Source organism: Dasypus novemcinctus, chromosome 12 (genome assembly GCF_030445035.2).
Source record: "Dasypus novemcinctus isolate mDasNov1 chromosome 12, mDasNov1.1.hap2, whole genome shotgun sequence".
Classification (NCBI taxonomy): domain Eukaryota; kingdom Metazoa; phylum Chordata; class Mammalia; order Cingulata; family Dasypodidae; genus Dasypus; species Dasypus novemcinctus.
In genome coordinates, this window is record NC_080684.1 from 101,594,991 (window position 1) to 101,611,907 (window position 16,917).

Sequence of the window (16,917 nt, forward strand, 5' to 3'; positions counted from 1 at the left end):
ATTCAAAATACTGATTTACTTTGGTAGCAAATGGTTGTTCTTCAAAGACTAATGAAGGTAGACAAGACCTATTAAGGTAAGTGGGCTATTTCAAATACTCAACTGTTTACATAAAATTTTTAAAAATGTTTATTTTTAAAGAGCTAAGTATCTGTATCCACTGATAGTGATGCAAAACCTAGTTTATTATGATTTGAAACAAAACAAATGCCCATAAGGAAAAAAAACCTATATTTAAATTTATCTAAATTTACTTTCAATTCAGTAACATTCTCCTCCTAATACCATACTCCCTCTCTATAAGGCTGTTCCTGGGAGCCAGACAGTTTTGTTAATGAGGGAGTTAAGAGAGTAACTACTTGCATTTTGAACCAGGCTAAATAGGCAATACTTTTTTGCTTTCCTCTTAATGTGCTAATTGTGTCTAAAAAAATATGCAATTCTTAAAAAGGTACCATTTCTGATTTCTTTATTATCTGTAACTTTTGGAAACTAATCACATGAAACTACAAAATTAGCAAGTGTCTTGAAATCTGTATATAAAACATAAATTACCTCTAATTTCAAACTCTCATTTATTAGTGTACCACTCAATCTTAAAAAAAAAAGGGGGGGGGGGTGGCTCCAAAGATAGTCTTATACCATTCTTTAAAAAAGGAAACTGTTCCTTTTAACTTTACACCCATTCCCCACAACCCAATTTCAAAACACATCATTTAATTGTCTTGGTCATGGACATTTCCAAGATGAGATTTTATATTTTGCTCCCATAGCTTCTGGTTATCAGAAAACCCATGCTTTCCTTTGTTGAAGGAGTTTGGTCCTGCTGATGTTGGTGTATCCCTTCCAATATTCTTCATCCTCATCTTTGCTTTGGGGGGCATTTCCTCTGGCTCACTATCTTCATCTTCATTAAAAGCTGCTGCTACTGAAAGGGTTTTTGGAGCAAGAGTTGGAACAGTTTCTTTAGGCTTCTCCGACGGTTCCAGCTCGTTGCGGCTTCTTCGGGTTCTCCTCTCCCGCCTTCCGGTCCACCATTTTCCCCTCTCATATTCTTTTTGTTTGCTGTTTGTTTTTGTGTCTTTTTAAAGAACTATAGAATGACATTCGATGTTGGATGAACCAGTATTTACTTAATTAGTGCCCTATTTATGGACATTTGGGTTGTTCTCTTAAAAAGAATGCTGCTGAGAGGGAATGGATGTGGCTCAAGCAGTTGAGTGCCTTCCTTCCACCTAGGAGGTCCTGGGTTCAGTTTCTGGTGCCTCCTACAGAAAAACAGACATTGAGCAAAAACAAAGAGCAGACAATGAGCAAAAAAACACGGATGGATTCTTAGGCTATAGTTATAGAATTCTAATAATGGAATTATAGTTCAGAAAAACAAAAACAATGCTGCAGATAATGTTCTTGCTTGCCTCTCTGTTCATTTTTGTAAATGTTTTTTATATGATAGCTTCCTGGAAGAGGGAAAGCTGGTCAAAAGGTACAGACATTTTACATTTTAATAGATACTGCCTAATTATCTTTTAAAAATATGAACCTGTTTGTACTCTTACCCAAAAGCATCTGAGTCTGGTAAATTATTCATTTGTCTTGTTAACTGTTTGATTTCACAAGGTTAACTGAACCTGCTGTATTTTTAACCCTACTCAATAAGGAAGAGCTGTTTGGTAAAGTAGAAGCAGGATTGAACCTTATGTAGCACTCTCTATCAGACCTGGAGTTCAGGTAGGGGAATTTAGTAGTGAATCATCAGACACAATGCCTCCCCTTTGTGGAGTTTGCAAACTGGGAGAGACATCATCTCTCAAATGAATATCAAGAAGAGGTAATAGGCATATATGATAGGAGGCTCTCAGGGAAGGATTCCCTGAGAAAGAATTTTTTTGGAGCTGAAAGATCAACTTAAGTTACCTAGACGAAAGGCAGATTGGAAATATGGGTGGACAGAGAACGTGCCAAGCAGAAGCAGCAGCATCTGCAAAGACCCTGTGATAGATCCTTTTAGAATCTCTTCTGGTCAATGAAGTGCAACATGTTCTGTGCCCTTGAGGAAGGCAGTTTCCAAAATAGGGGCCAGATAGATGAGATCCCATCCCCAGGACTCTATAAGCAGAAGGGGTTTAAGAGAGATGGTGGGTAGCTTTCCAAGGTGAATTCTTTCAAGCTACAAACAATCTGAAGAAGAGAAGAAAGAGGCACCTAAAGAAATCAGTTTAGATTGTTAGAATGGGTTGGCCAAAAGTTGGAAGGAGGTCAGGTAACCAAGGAGGAATACCTAAGAAGGGGTCAGAAATGCTATAGCCCCAAATTAGCTAAGACTTTGTAAAACTACTGATAAACTAAAAGGACCTTTAGGGAAACGGACTTTGGCCCAGTGGTTAGGGCGTCCGTCTACCATATGGGAGGTCCGCGGTTCAAACCCCGGGCCTCCTTGACCAGTGTGGAGCTGGCCATGCGCAGCGCTGATGCGTGCAAGGAGTGCCCTGCCATGCAGGGGTGTCCCCCGTGTGGGGGAGCCCCACGCGCAAGGAGTGTGCCCGTGAGGAGAGCCGCCCAGCGTGAAAAGAAAGAGCAGCCTGCCCAGGAATGGCGCCGCCCACACTTCCCGTGCCGCTGACGACAACAGAAGCGGACAAAGAAACAAGACGCAGCAAATAGACACAGAGAACAGACAACCGGGGGAGGGGGGGGAATTAATTAAATAAATAAATCTTTAAAAAAAAAAAAAAAGAAGCTATTTAAAAAATAAAAATAAAAAATAAAAGGGCCTTTAAAGCTGTAAGAGGCATACTGCTTCTGGCAGTTTCCAGAGAAGAAATAAAATTTTGCCACCCCTAATTTTGCATCCATTTCCTTTCTGAAGGAAGATAATATGATATAACTCACTTTGAACATTTATATGGGCAAACTCTGTACCAAGCACTTAATGTAAATGATTTCATTTGACACTGAGGTTTATCTCCATTTTATCTATGTGGAAACTAAGGCTTGAGGAGGTTAATTTGCCCAGGGCCCCAGCAAGGAAGTAGGTCAGCCAGGCTGGGCTCAGGCCCTACCTGCTGCAGTGTGGCCATGGTCACTCATTGCTACATGCCTGTTCCCTCACTTGGAGGATAGGGTGACCATAGGAGTGCCTTCCCTGGGTGGTCATGAGGATATGATGTAATGGATGGAGAGTGCTTAGCACAGGGCTTGTCTCATAGTAGACACTGAGTAAAAGTTCTTTTTCCCCATGAGTTGTATTTTGTATGAACGTATTATTTTGTCCTTTTTTAAATCAGTATTATTTCTTAAATAGGTTTTCAGGTAGGTAGTCCATAGTTTGCTAAACTGTTCCTTTGCTGTTGGAAATTTGGGGTCTTACCTTTTCCCTAGACTATAGTTATAATTACAACTTACTATTTTGCTGCTTGTAGTGTTACACTCGTTTTTACTTATAAGGAAACTGAGGTTTGGAGCAGTAAGTGTAAAACAACTAAGAGATCTGTATATAGACATGGGGAAGATGTTTAAGATAGGCTGATAATTTTTTTAAAAAGCAAGTTGAGAACAGCTTGTATAGTTTCTCATTTGTGTGAAAAACACAAAGGAGGCTGTGTGTATACTTATAAACACACTGAATAATAATAGTACCTTATGTAATCTCTCAGTCCTCTCCTCGCAATAGGAATGGATATTTAGGTTAAATTGTTCAAGATCACTGAGATGGTATATTGCAGAGCCAGACTTAACTCTGGTCTCTCCAACTCCAAAACTCTGTCCTGGGCCCCTCCCACTGTAGTGGTGGTGGTGATGGTGGTGGTACCTGCAGCTAAAACACATTGCCATCTTCCTGTGCACCAGGCACTCTTGAAAGTACTTGGATGTGTCATTGGTAGAGTCTTCACACCTACCCAGTGAGGTAGATAGTGGGGATCCCTTGGTAATTTTTTAGTGGAGGGCCAGTGTGACTGACATCTGCGTTGGGGAGCTCACTCCTATAGTGGTGGGTTAGGTAGATGGGGGGGGTGGGGTGCTGTTTCATATAATATGATCGCTTCCCACTACTGGGTGACCAGAACGTGGGAACAGCAACTGTGGATTTATGTGGTTCAGGTGCTCAGGTCGGCAGGGTCTGGATTTAAGTATCCATGTGACATAAAGGAGGAAGTCTGACACACCGGCCAGAGCTCTGCCTTTTCCCTTACCCAAGCGTAGGACCCTCTAGGCAGGGGACACTACTCAGAAGGGAAGTAATTATTCCTGTCCCTCTGCCATTTCTTTGGATTCATTTATTCTCCCCTGGTCACAGTGTACCCTGTGAAGTTGTCATTCACAGTTTAAAATTAACTAAGAACCCATCATAACAATCATTTATCTATTACTGCCTAACAAATTGCCCCACGACAATTTATTTTTCACAGTTTCTGTAGGCCAGGAATTTGAGAGCATCTTGCCTCAAGTATGCAGTCAAGATGTAGGCCAGGGCAGCGGTTGTCTGATGTTTTGGACTGGGGCTGGAGGATTTGCTTCCAAGGTGGCTTACTCACATGACTAGCTAGGGCTCGCTGTTGGCAAGAGACCTTAAGAGGTGGACCTTTCCCACCCAGAGAGGCTAATTTGTCCTAACAACATGGTAGGCTTCTCCCAGCGCAATCAGAGTGAGCGAGCAAGAGAGAGAGAGAAAGAAAGGAGAGCGCACGTGTGAACACCATGCCGAAACTATACTTTTTATGACCTTGTCTCAGAAGTCACGTGTAGCATCACGTCAGCCATGATCTGTCCATTAGGAGTAAGTCAGTGAGTCCACTGCACATTCAAGGGGAGGGGAATTAGAATTAGGCTCTACTTCTTGAAGGGAGGAGGATCTGAGGAAACATCTCAAACTCATTCTTTTATTCGTTCCATTCAATTTTTTAAAAAATTTTCTCCCCCCTTCCCCCCCCCCCCCAGTTGTCTGCTTTCTGTGTCCATTTGCTGTGTGTACTTCCGTGTCCTCTTGTATTCTTGTCAGCAGCACCCGGAATCCTTGTCTCTTTTTGTTGTATCATCTTGCTGCATCAGCTCTCCCTGTGTGCGGCGCCATTCCTGGGTAGGCTGCACTTTTTTTGCACTGGGCGGCTCTCCTTACGGGGCACACTCCTTGTGCATAGGGCTCTCTTATGTGGGGGGACACCCCTGTGTGGCACAGCACTCCTTGTGCACATCAGCACTGAGCATGGGCCAGCTCACCACATGGGTCAGGAGGCCCTGGGTTTGAATCTTGAACCTCCCATGTGGTAGGTGGACGCCCTATCCATTGGGCCAAGTCCACTTCCCTCCATTCAATATTAATTGAATCTAATATATGCCAGGTAGTGCAGATGCAGAGATAGATAAGGCTTGATCCCACTGCTCAAGGAGCTGATAGTGCAGGTAGAATAATATCTGACTTGAGTAATACTTTACAGCTGAATGGGAACTTTCACACGTTTTCATATAACCGTCCCGGGAGCCCTGTGTGACCCCCAGGGCTGCTTATATCCACATTTCCCATATCATCTGAGACTACGAGTTTGGGGTGTTTGCTTAAGTTGATACTATTTACGTGGTAGAACTTGACTTTGATCCCAGCCATTCTGACTCTCAGACCCTAGCACTTTCTTCTATCCCCAGGCTCTGGGTTCATGGTAGCTGTTGTATCATCCCTATGCTTCAGGTGAGGAAACTTGAGGCTGCAGTCACTAAACAGCTCTTGACACTTTATTCCTAGCTTTTTCCACCATATCAAACTGTCCCTCAGGGGTTACTCTTCTAAGTATTACCTTAACAATTGCTGTCTTTCTTCTTGCAGAAAGCCATTGGTGTGCGGCAGTACCATGTGGCCTCAGCTCTGTGCCAACGGGCCAAAGTGGCCATGAGTCACTTTGAGCCCAATGATTACATCCGCTATGACCTGCTAGAAAAGAACATCAACATTGTGCGCAAACGGTAAGGTTGCAAGTGGAAGCCTGTGGTGACCGCTAAGGGGTGCTTCTGCTGTTGCCACCCCTTTCAGAGGCAAGCGACATGGGAGGTGCTCGGTGAAGGGTGGTTGATGATGGTGGCAGGGTCAAGGCATTTAGGGTACAAAGATACTTGCCAGGGAAGGGCATCCTGGCTCGGTGGTAGAACTTTTGGCCTCTGCCAATTAAGAATCTGTGTGCAAGAAGCCTGGAGATGTGGGCCATTGGGGAGCTCTCAGGCACTCTTTGGTGGTGTGGTCTGAACTTCCCAGCTATTGTTTCCAGCACAGGCCGCTGTCTCTGGGTCAGCCCTGTGGGAGCAGTCCGGCTCAATGGTTGGAGAAACATCCACATTTCCTCTACAGTGCAGAGGCAGAGAGGAGAGAGGCTAGGCCTGAAACCCAGGAGAAAACTAATGTGGGATCTTAAGCATGTCCTTTTCTCTGGGCCTCACCTTCCCTCTTTGGTAAAATGGCCATCATTTTTGCCCTACTGTGATCTCATACACTCAGCACTCAGTGAGCACCTCCTGTGTGCTAGGTCTGGACTGCATGCTGACGGCAGAAGGATGGATCAGGTACCACAGGAATGTGGGGAGCTGGGGCTTGGTGGTAAACACCAGCCAGCGCTGCTTCTGCAACTTGGACTCTGCAGGAGGGCTGTGCATCTGGAGGCGTCCTTGATACTAACAGTGACCTTGGGAGTGAGAGAGAACCTGTGGGAGTATACCCATTTTATAGCCCAGGAGTAGACTCACGTGGAGAAGCAGCTTGCCCAAGGCCACTCAGTGAACCACTGGTGGGACCCTGTGTCAGGTCCATGCCTCATCCAGTGCCCTAGCCACTCTCCTGCACTCCTCTGTGACCCCTTTGCTTTCTCTTTACTGGTACCTCACATCAGTTTTAAGGGTAGCCACTATCTAAGTCTTTATCACCAATAGCCTCCAGCACAGCAGTGCCTAATTATAGTAAGACCCAAGTAACGATTTGTCAAATGTGGCCATAACAGTAGCAGCTTCCTGCCTGACATGTGTGGCCCAGGAATCTCACACACATTGGCCCTTTCAGAGGCCGTGCATTCAGTGCCCCCCCCCCCCCCCGCCCCGCAGTGTGTTCTAGTATTCTTGTGGCTTTTAGCTAGACTGCACATTAGAATCACCTGGGACACTTTGAAAATCCTGGGGCCCCACTCTCAGAGATTCTGATTTAAGTGATCTAGGCCTTGCTCTACAGCAGGGGTTCTTAACCTTTTTTGTTCCATAGACCCCTTATAAAGTCCACACTATACTGTGTATTATTTAATAAATATATCACACCTACACCAACATATCCCCACAAGAATAATGTTTTCTTTTTTGTTTTGTTTTTTTTTTTTTTTCATTTCAATTCAAGCTCATGGACCCCTGGTTAAAAAACCCTGCTCTAGAGTGCATGGGTCAGCAGTAACAACCCCACCTGGGAATATGTTAGAAATGTAGGATCTCAGGCCCCACCCCAGACCTACTGAGTCAGAGTCTGCAGTTTAATGGGATCCCCAGGAGACTCTCATGCACATCAAAGTTTGAGAAACGCTAGCCAGAGCAGTAATTCTTAAACTTGCTGCATATTAGAATCATCTGGGGGTGATTTAAAGACCCCGCAGTACCCAGACCTTAGTGCAGACTGATTAAGTCAGACCCAGGCATCAGTAATTTTAGTTTCCTGGGTGATTCTGATGTGCAGTCAGGGTGGAGAACCACTGTTCCCATCAATATAGAACCTTATACAAATGCTTCATTTAGTCTTAGAGCTCTCAGACTACAGCTTAGGAAAATGCTCTTCATCATGCATAGAAGGAGAGTTTACCTAGAGGTCGCTTTGAGATAACTTGGCAGAGGAGTAGTAGTTATAATTGTCTTTAACAAGGCAACAACAATAACGAAAAACTGCCCTTTAAGGCACTGAGAATGTTTTAGTAAATTATTAGTAAAATTAACCCCCACAAAAAAGTTCCTTTTCCTGTTTATTCCAAACCATGCATTAACCAAAAAGGTTAAGTAACTTTAGCATTTCCAGATTAGTACCATCAAGGGATGTTTTGTTTTCATTACAGCCAGATAGCAGTAGTTCTCTGTGGGGTATGTGTGTGGGTGTATTAGAGAGAGAGAGAGGATTTTGTCCCCCAAGGAACATATGGCAATGTCTGAAGACATTTTTGATTGTCATAACTGGGGGGTAGAGGGATGGAACTACTGGTGTCTAGCAGGTTGAGGCCAGGGGTAAGGCTAAACATCCTACACTGTGTAGGACAGACTCCCCCCCCCCCAATTCATGCAATCCAAAATGTCAGAAGTGCTTTGATTGAGAAATCCTTTTGTAGAGAAAGAAGACAGGCTGTAATAAGACTATTTTAAAAAGACAGTAAAGACAGTAGTGGATTAAAATAGGTTTAAGAATTTTTACAAAGGGCAGGGGACTTGCTGGGGACTCTTCTTCCTCCCTGGTGTCAGTGATGGAAGGGGCCTGATTCTGTTCCTGGGAACTGGGTCTCTGTCATCCAGTGAAGCAGAGGACCCATTTGCCATCCTCAGTTAATCCTAAAGGAAATACGAAGATGAATTTGTCCCTAGGCGCTGCCAGGCTTTTATACAACTGCTGGCATTTGCTGTCAAGGTCCTTGGAGTTTAGAGTTTAGGCCCAAGTGCTATTTTTCATCTTCCTTGAGGCCCAGAAAGAGGGCCCATGCTCCGTGCAGCGAGTCACTGCCCGCATGCCATCCTTGGAGATGCTGCTGCAGGAGGGGCAGGCTGCTCCTCAGGCCAGGGCTGTTTTTATGCAGTGTTCTCACATCAGAACTGAAGAGAGTTTCAGAATTGCCAGTTGATGTGTTGCTGCCTGCAGAGCCAGCACCTATGGCAGTTCTTGCTCCCAAGGGACCAGGTAAGGGCAGGTGAGGGCTGGAACTCAGGCGGCAGAAGGAGGTTTCTCTGCTTCCCAGCAGAGTCATCTTGGTAATAACAATAACAGTAATGATAATAACTGAGCACTTACTTGCTGTGAGATTGGGCCCTGCTTTCACTTTCCATATGTTATTGAGAGACACTAAATCAGTGTACAGAGCACAGACAGTAGCGCTATCTGCCTGGCCTCGTATGACCAAGCTCTGTCATGCACACCTTTTGTGACATGGGCCAAGTCACCTCACACTATATACTTCATTCTCCTCATCTGTGTTAACGATAAAATGGGGTACAGTTATCGAAGTACTTAGGACAATACCAAGCTAAAGGTATGTGCTATAAAACTAACCTATACTGACAGAAGCAAATAAGTGGTAGCCTGGGGTTAGGGCAGGAGGGAGGGATTACCAGGGGCACGGGGAAACTTTTGGGGGTGATGGATATGTTCACCTACTTGACTATGGTGATCATGTCACATGTATTTATATATATGTCAAAACTTTTCAAATTGTATACTTCAAATATTGTATGTCAAATATACCTCAATAAAGCTATTTTTTAAAAAAAGAACAGTTGTTTGTTTGTTTTTTTCAAGTCCAGACCATTTATTGACAGGAAGGAGAGGGGGGTTGTCTGCGGGGCTGGGGAAGGGAGGGCTGAGGGCGTGCTGCAGCACCAGGCCATCAAAGCCATTCTCCTTGGCATGGAACTCCTTGATGATTGGGTGGGACCAGTGGATCCTTTAGCTGTGACAGGTAGCAGCTTGTCACCTCAGGGGGACTCGCCCAGGTGCTGAGACAGGACATGAGATTGACGCATTCTCTGTGAGCCCACTGTCCTTGTCCAGCGCATCGTGCAGCAGGCTCTCGGCCTCCTCCCAGCGGCCCAGGGCCATGTGTAGGCGGTCTGCCTATTGAGCAGCAGGGTGGACAAGCACCTGGAAGATGTAGGAGGCGTTCTGCAGCTTGCAGCCTTTGGCCAGGTTGACCCAGGCAGTGGCTAGCTGGGTGAGGGTGGTGTCCTCGTCCTGGTTTTGTACTTTCTTCAGTTTCTTTTGGACGAGGTCCAGGCGGTTAAGCCGTAGAAGGATCTGCACCATCATGGCCATGCCATTGTGGCTGTGCACTTAGACAGACGTGGCCACCAACAGGAAGGTGATGTTGGTCATAGCTACGCTCCTGATCTCATGGTCCAGGCTGGTGACAACCATGTCCATCTAGCTCTGTGATCTTGCTCACAGCTTGGAGCTCTAGGGCCAAGGAGGGCTTGACCTTGTCCAGGACCACGCCAGGACACCCTGTATAGGAAAACATCCTTCTCTTCTTTTCTTTCCGGGCTCAAGGGTAGGTGCACTGCTGGTAGCTGCCAGTATAGAAAGTGTTCGTCATGTAGAGCAGCTCATCTACCACCCAGAGCCGCCTGGAGCCAGAGGTGCTGGGTTGCTGCTTCTCACCTGCTCTTCTTCCGGAGGGACACATTGGCCAGAAGCAGGCATCCACCGCGGAGCATGCCAGAAAAATGTCTTTTTTGTTGTTGTTTGCATGTGCATTTATTGTTATAATGATAAAAACAAAGCCCAATAAAGCCTCCTCACTGCCCAAGGACTAGGAGCTTTTCATTTTCAGTTCGTCCAGTCCTCACTCAAAGCCTTCTCCCAGTGCCTGCAGGACAGAACACCACGAGGACCCTGCCTGTCCCCTGACCCCATCTCTCCATCTCGCCCTCCCTGGCAGGCTCCAGCCACACCTGCCTTCTCAGTGGTCCCCAAGCATGCCCTGCGAATTCCAGCCCCAGGCCCTTTGCACTGGCCATTCCCTTGGCCTGGAGCACTGTCCCTTGGTCTTCACTCTTCCGCGTTGTTCTGGCCTCCATTCACATGGCCCTCCTCAGAGCCACTGGGAACCATAATCTTCTTTCGCAGCCCATCTGGGGGCTCCCATTCTTTATGCATTGACCTGGTTGTCGTGTGAGTCCCGAGGGCACCCGTCTTGGTCTGTTCAGTCCCCAGCACCCAGCCCAGGGCAGGCACACGGTGGAGACCAGACCTGGGGGTGGAGAGGCTGAATTCTGCCACAGCAGATGCCAAGGACAGGGAAGAAGTCAGTGGACAATGCAAGGCAGGGAAGCGGGGAAAAGATTTTCCAACAGCCCCTGTGGACTGGCGGGCGTCTGAGTGGTAGTATAACCACAGCACTGTGATTATACTAAAAGCCACTGATTGTACACTTTGGAAAGATTGTATGGTATTTGAATATATCTCAATAAAATTGATTTAAAACAAAAAAACTCCTTTTAAAAAATATTAAGTGCTGTATAAGTGTTAGCTGTTACCTTCTTCCAATCTAAGCCCTGGACTCTAGACCTGGGTTGGCTGAGCTTCCGGAGGGCAGTCTCTGATTTTGTTACACCCTGGGTTTAGTGATAAGGTCAGGTCCAAACTCAGGTCCTGGCTCCCAGTCTGACACTTTTTTTCTTGGCCTCAAACAATAGGAAGGGCTGCCTGGGTGTGGCCTAAGCTTTGAGAATGGTGGGAGGCAAAGCTGGCCGTCCTGCAGTATCTGCTGTGGCAGACAGAGGGGGTATTTGCTCTGCTGGGTGGGAAGCCAGGTTGAGGGGCTGCAGTGGGGAGTCATCGGTGAGCTTTCAGATGGGGTGGTGGAGAGTTGACCTAAACAGAATTTAGTCTCTAGAATGGGTGGGAGGCTGGGCCTGAGTACTGGGGGGAAGGCGGGCAGTGAGGAGGAGGTGGTTGAGTCCTGGCAGGGCCTGCATCTCTCCAAGGGCCAGGCTCAGACTGCCAGTTTCGCCCTAAAAGGGAGGGGTGGAGCCACAGGGAAGTAGGATCTAAGAGGAGCACCGGTGAGAGGCTGGAGGAGGTTACTCGGTTTCTGTACTTGAGCGCTGAAACTATGCCTGTCTTAATGAGGTGAGAGAACGAGTGAGGCTAATGGGAAGAACTTTAGCGTAAGACAGTAGCCAAGCATCCAGTACCTGAAGTGGAGCTTGTGGATGGAAGGCAGATTGGGTGAGGAGAATGCTAGCAGGGATACCCTGTGTCTTAGTGGGACTGAAGGCACAGGGGAGATGGCCTTGGACAGAGAGAAGTAGAGGATCTACAGTGAGACTTTAGCTGTGAACTTGAGCTAGTGACATCACTCTGCTGAGCCTTTGTTTTTTCTTGGTTGTTTTAATAAGTTGCAGGGATGCAGTGAGGATTAAATAATGAAATGTAAATGTAATAGGTACTCATCAGATAATAATGATTAATATTCTGGAAAATCAAATACCCTTATTAGATTATTAATTAGAGCAATTAGACAAGAAAAAATAAAAGGCATCCAAATAGGTAAAGAGGAAGTAAAACTCTCCCTATTCACAGATGACATGGTCCTATATTTAGATATTCTGAAATGTCTATGACAAAGCTCCTTGAGCTAATGAGTTCAGCAGAATTGCAGGATACAAGATCAACACACAGAAATCAGTAATGTTTCTGTACACTAGAATAATCTGAAGTGGAAATCAGGGAAAAATTCCATTTACAATAGCAACAGAAAGTCTCAAATACCTAGGAATCAGTTTAACCAGAGATATATAGGACCTTTATTCAGAAAACTACAAAATAATTCTAAAAGAAATCAGAGAAGGCCTATATACATGCAAAGACATTCTGTGTTCATGGATTGGAAAACTAAGTATTGTGAAGATGTCAGTGTTACCCAGACTGATTTTGGCTTTTTTCCAAAAGCCTACTTTACAGGAATAGAAAAGGAAATTACCAAATTTATTTGGAAGGGGAAGTGCATCTTAATAGCCAAAAGCATCCTAAAAAAGAAGAACAATGTATGGGGACTCTCACTGCCTGACCTTGAAACATAATACAAAGCTCCAGTGGTCAAAATACCATGGCATTGGCGTAAAGATAGACACATTGGTTAATTGAATAGAATTTGGAGTCCAGAAATAAACCCTCACTTCTGTGGCCAACTGGTTTTGACAAATCTACCAAGTCCACATTATGAGGGCAAAAATCTCTTCAACAAATGTCGCTGGGAGAACTGGATATCCATAACCAGAAGAATGAAAGAGGACCCCTATCTCACTCCCTATACAAGAATCAAGTCAAAATGGATTAAAGACCTAAATATAAAAGTCAAGACCATAAAACTAGTAGAAGAGAGAAGCAAATGTGGCCCAACCAGTTGGGCTCCCACCTACCACATGGGAAGTCCCAGGTTCAGGTCCCAGTGCCTCCTAAAAGAAGATGAGCAGACGCCGCCCCTGCTGTAAACAAGCTAGACACTGCCTCCACAGCATCAAGCAAATGCCACAGCCCGGGGGGAGTGGATGTGGCTCAGGCTGTAGGGTACTCATCTCTCAGGTGGGAGGTCCCAGGTTCAGTTCATGGTGCTTCCTGGAGAAGATGAGCAAACAATGAGCAGACAGACAATAGAAACATCTGGGTGAGGGAGGGGATAAATAAAGAAAAATAAAGTAAAATCTTAAAAAAAAAACACTACTTGAAGAAAATGTAGAGAAACATCTTCAAGATTTTGTGGAGGGGGTAGTTTCTTGGATCTTTGTTTTTTATTGAGGTATCCGGGACCAGGATTGAACCCGGGACCTCGTATGTGGGAAGCCAGCACTCAACGACTGAGGCACATTGGCCTTCCTGAGTTGGTTTTGTTTTTAGTTTGTTTTGCTTGTTGTTCGTTTTTGTTTTTTCAGGAGGCACCAGGAACTGAACCCAGGACCTCCCATGTGGGAGCTGGGAGCTCAACCACTTGAGGCACAGCCACTCCCCAGTTTCTTGGATCTTACACTCAAAGCACAGGCAACAACAACAAAAATAGATAAATGGGACCTCCTCAAAATTAAACACTTTGCACTTCAAAAAAAGGTGAAAAGGCAGCTGACTCAATGGGAAAAAATATTTGGAAATCACCTATGTGATAAGGGTTTAATATCCATGATATAAAAAGAGATTCTACAATTCAACAATAAAAAGACAAAGGACCTGATTTTAAAAATGGGCAAAAGATTTGAATAGACAGTTGTCCAAAGAAGAAATACAAATGAAAGGAAAACACATGAAAAATTGTTCAGTGTCACTAGTGATTAGAGAAATGCAAATCAAAGCTATGGTGAGATATAATTTCACAACTATTAAGAGTGACCATTATGAAAAAGATAGAGAACTTCAAGTGTTGGAGAGGATGTGGAGAGATAGGAACACTTATTTGCTGTTGGTGGGAATGTAGAATGGTACAGCCATTTCGGAGAACTGTTTGGCAGTTCCTAAAGAAGTTGAATATAGACTTGCCACGTGACCCTGCAGTACCACTACTGGGTATATACCCCGAAGAACTGAGAGCAGTGACACGAACAGACACCTGCACACTAATGTTCATAACGACATTATTCATGATTGTCAAAAGATGGAAACAAAACAAGTGTTTATCAGATGATGAATGGATAAACAAATTGTGTGTACACATGATGAAATATTACGCAGCTGTAAGAAGAAGTCACAAAGCATATGACAACAAGAATGAACCTGGAGGACATTATGTTGAGTGAAGCCAGACAGACACACAAAGGGACAAATATGGTATGATTTTGCTATTATGCACTAAATATATTGTGTAAACTCATGGAGTTAATAACTAGAATATAGGTCACCAGAAAATAGAATGAGGTTAGAGAATAGAAAGCTGAGGATTAATCTGTGTAGAATTGCTAAAAAGGTTGTTTGTTAATCTTTGGAAATGAATAGAAAAGGTGAAAGCACAACATGTTTGTAACTAACAGTGCATATGGGTATGACAGTGATTGAAAGGGCAAGTCTAGAGATAAATGTTATTAGAAGAAAAGCTAAAAAATGTAACATGGGACTGTATAGCATAGTGAAACCTCACATGAAATATGAATATGGGTAATATTGCATATCTAAGACTGGTTTTCTTTGAAACTGAATAAATGTATGTTAATGTTATAAGATGTTAATATCAGGCAAAAGGAGAAAAACATACTAAGTGAAAGAAATCAGACATAAAATACTACATATATGATTCCATTTATGTAAAATGTAAATATAAATCAATTTATAAAGATGGAATTAGATTAGTGGTTATGTGGGGCTGGGGAAGGATAGAGGGATCAAGAGATGACTGCTAAGGGGTGTGGAGTTTTTTTTTGGAGTAATGAAATTGTTTTAAAAATTTTTGTGGTGGTGAGTGTACAACATTGTGATTATACTCAAAGCCGTTGATTGTACACTTTGGATGGATTGTATGGTATGTGAATACATCTCAATAAAACTGCTTTTAAACAGACAAACAAACAGAAACCCTTGCTATCTCTTACCTCTTGTGATGTTGTCCACTGAGCCATCAAATCATTATGTAGCACCAAGAACTGCGCCGTTGTGCTGGAGGTCCTGCAGTGGACAGGGCCAAGTCATTCCCACCCACTAGGAGCTTGCAGTCCTTCCGTGCCCGGTCCCCTCTTCCTGGCCACTGTCAAGGCTGCCTTGTGGACTGAGGTGGAGTGGCTGTGGGCAGGCAGGGTGTTGTGCTGGTACCACACAACCCCTTCTCTCTCCTACCAGATTGAATCGGCCTCTGACCCTCTCAGAGAAGATCATTTATGGACATCTGGATGACCCAGCCAACCAGGAGATTGAGCGGGGCAAGACATACCTGCGGCTGCGGCCTGACCGTGTGGCCATGCAGGATGCCACGGCCCAGATGGCAATGCTGCAGTTCATCAGCAGCGGGCTGCCCAAGGTGGCCGTGCCATCCACCATCCACTGCGACCACCTGATTGAGGCCCAGCTTGGGGGTGAGAAAGACCTGCGCCGGGCCAAGGTGAGCTGAAGGGGGTGCTGGTAGGGGCGAGTGGATGTGAGGTCCCAAGGCATCACCTCCAAATCCCAGTAGTCTCTTTGGAATAGTCTTTTTTTTTTTTTAATTGATTTTGCCCTTTTCTAATTAAGAAATACCTTTTGCTCATTGTGAAGATGTAAGAAAATACAGTAGAAAAGAAGATGAAAATCATCCCACACTAATGATTTTTTTCTGGCCCTTTTTCTGTTATAGTGAAAAATGATATGGATATACAGTTCTTGGTTCATATAGCCAGTGGCTCTTGAGAGGGTGGTTTAGATTTCCTGTTCTTCCCAGCAGCAGTGTGGGTGCATCTGTGCCAGCTTCAAGTGTGTGCTCACTCAGGCTTCTCTTGTCGCCCCCTCCTGGTCTGCAAATCCTGAATTTGCAGTGCCCAAGGCACCATAACAGCCAAGTCTCACAACTCTGTGGGGGCAGGATTAGGGCTGCTCCCTGACCCCAGCTCCCACTCTCATGCTGTCTTGCTAACTGACCTTTTGGGGGCCTTTCGTCTTTTGCGAGTTTTGCTTAGCTAGACAGAGGTGGTGGTTTGCCACCCTGAAGGTTTTCTGCTCTTCCTAACCAAACCAAGTCCCTGCTCCCAGCCCCAGTCTCTGCTTTCGTGGTGCTTTGAGTGTGCCTGCTCTTGGCAACAGCAGGTCGCCAGCAGCCCTGGGCCTCCGCAGAGGGTGGAGGGAGTGGGCGCCCCTTGTGGGGGGACTGTTGGCAGGCGCTGAATGCTGGCAGGGTTGCAGCCTGGCTGGGCCAGAGGGGGACATGCACTTGAAAGTGCTCTGTCTCCCAGGGCCAGCACAACTCAAAGAGCCTCTCAGACCCTGGGAAACACTCGGGGCAGCGTTCTCATTCCAGCCCTTTCTTCCCACCCTGGCTCACTGGTTTATTTCCTGGCTACAACTCCCTGAAAGGAGAGCCCAGCCTGCTGGCTGGCAGTTCCCATGTTGGCATCAGTGGTAGTGGGACCAGTACTGGGGGCTCCTGCAGGGCCAGGGTCAGGGTACCTGGGGGCGACTGCCCATAGCAGGGTCACTACCCTTCAGGGTTTGGCCCTCCCCCTACTTTATGGGCTCAGAGTCTACATTAAATCATCTTTTGGGGAGGAGAG

At 45.3% G+C, this 16,917-nt stretch overlaps 1 protein-coding gene and 1 pseudogene across 1 annotated transcript in view; one reads left to right on the top strand and one right to left on the bottom strand.

Moving 5' to 3' along the window:
- The window catches only part of ACO2 (aconitase 2), a 69,253-nt gene that overhangs the window by 34,742 nt on the left and 17,594 nt on the right, over window positions 1–16,917 (top strand). The window contains exons 2-3 of the mRNA XM_058309195.2: window positions 5,819–5,955; window positions 15,518–15,776. Coding sequence (XP_058165178.1) covers window positions 5,819–5,955; window positions 15,518–15,776 — 396 coding nt within the window. The remainder of the gene's footprint in view (window positions 1–5,818; window positions 5,956–15,517; window positions 15,777–16,917) is intronic.
- Window positions 6,478–10,402, bottom strand: LOC139440211 (coatomer subunit epsilon pseudogene; annotated as a pseudogene).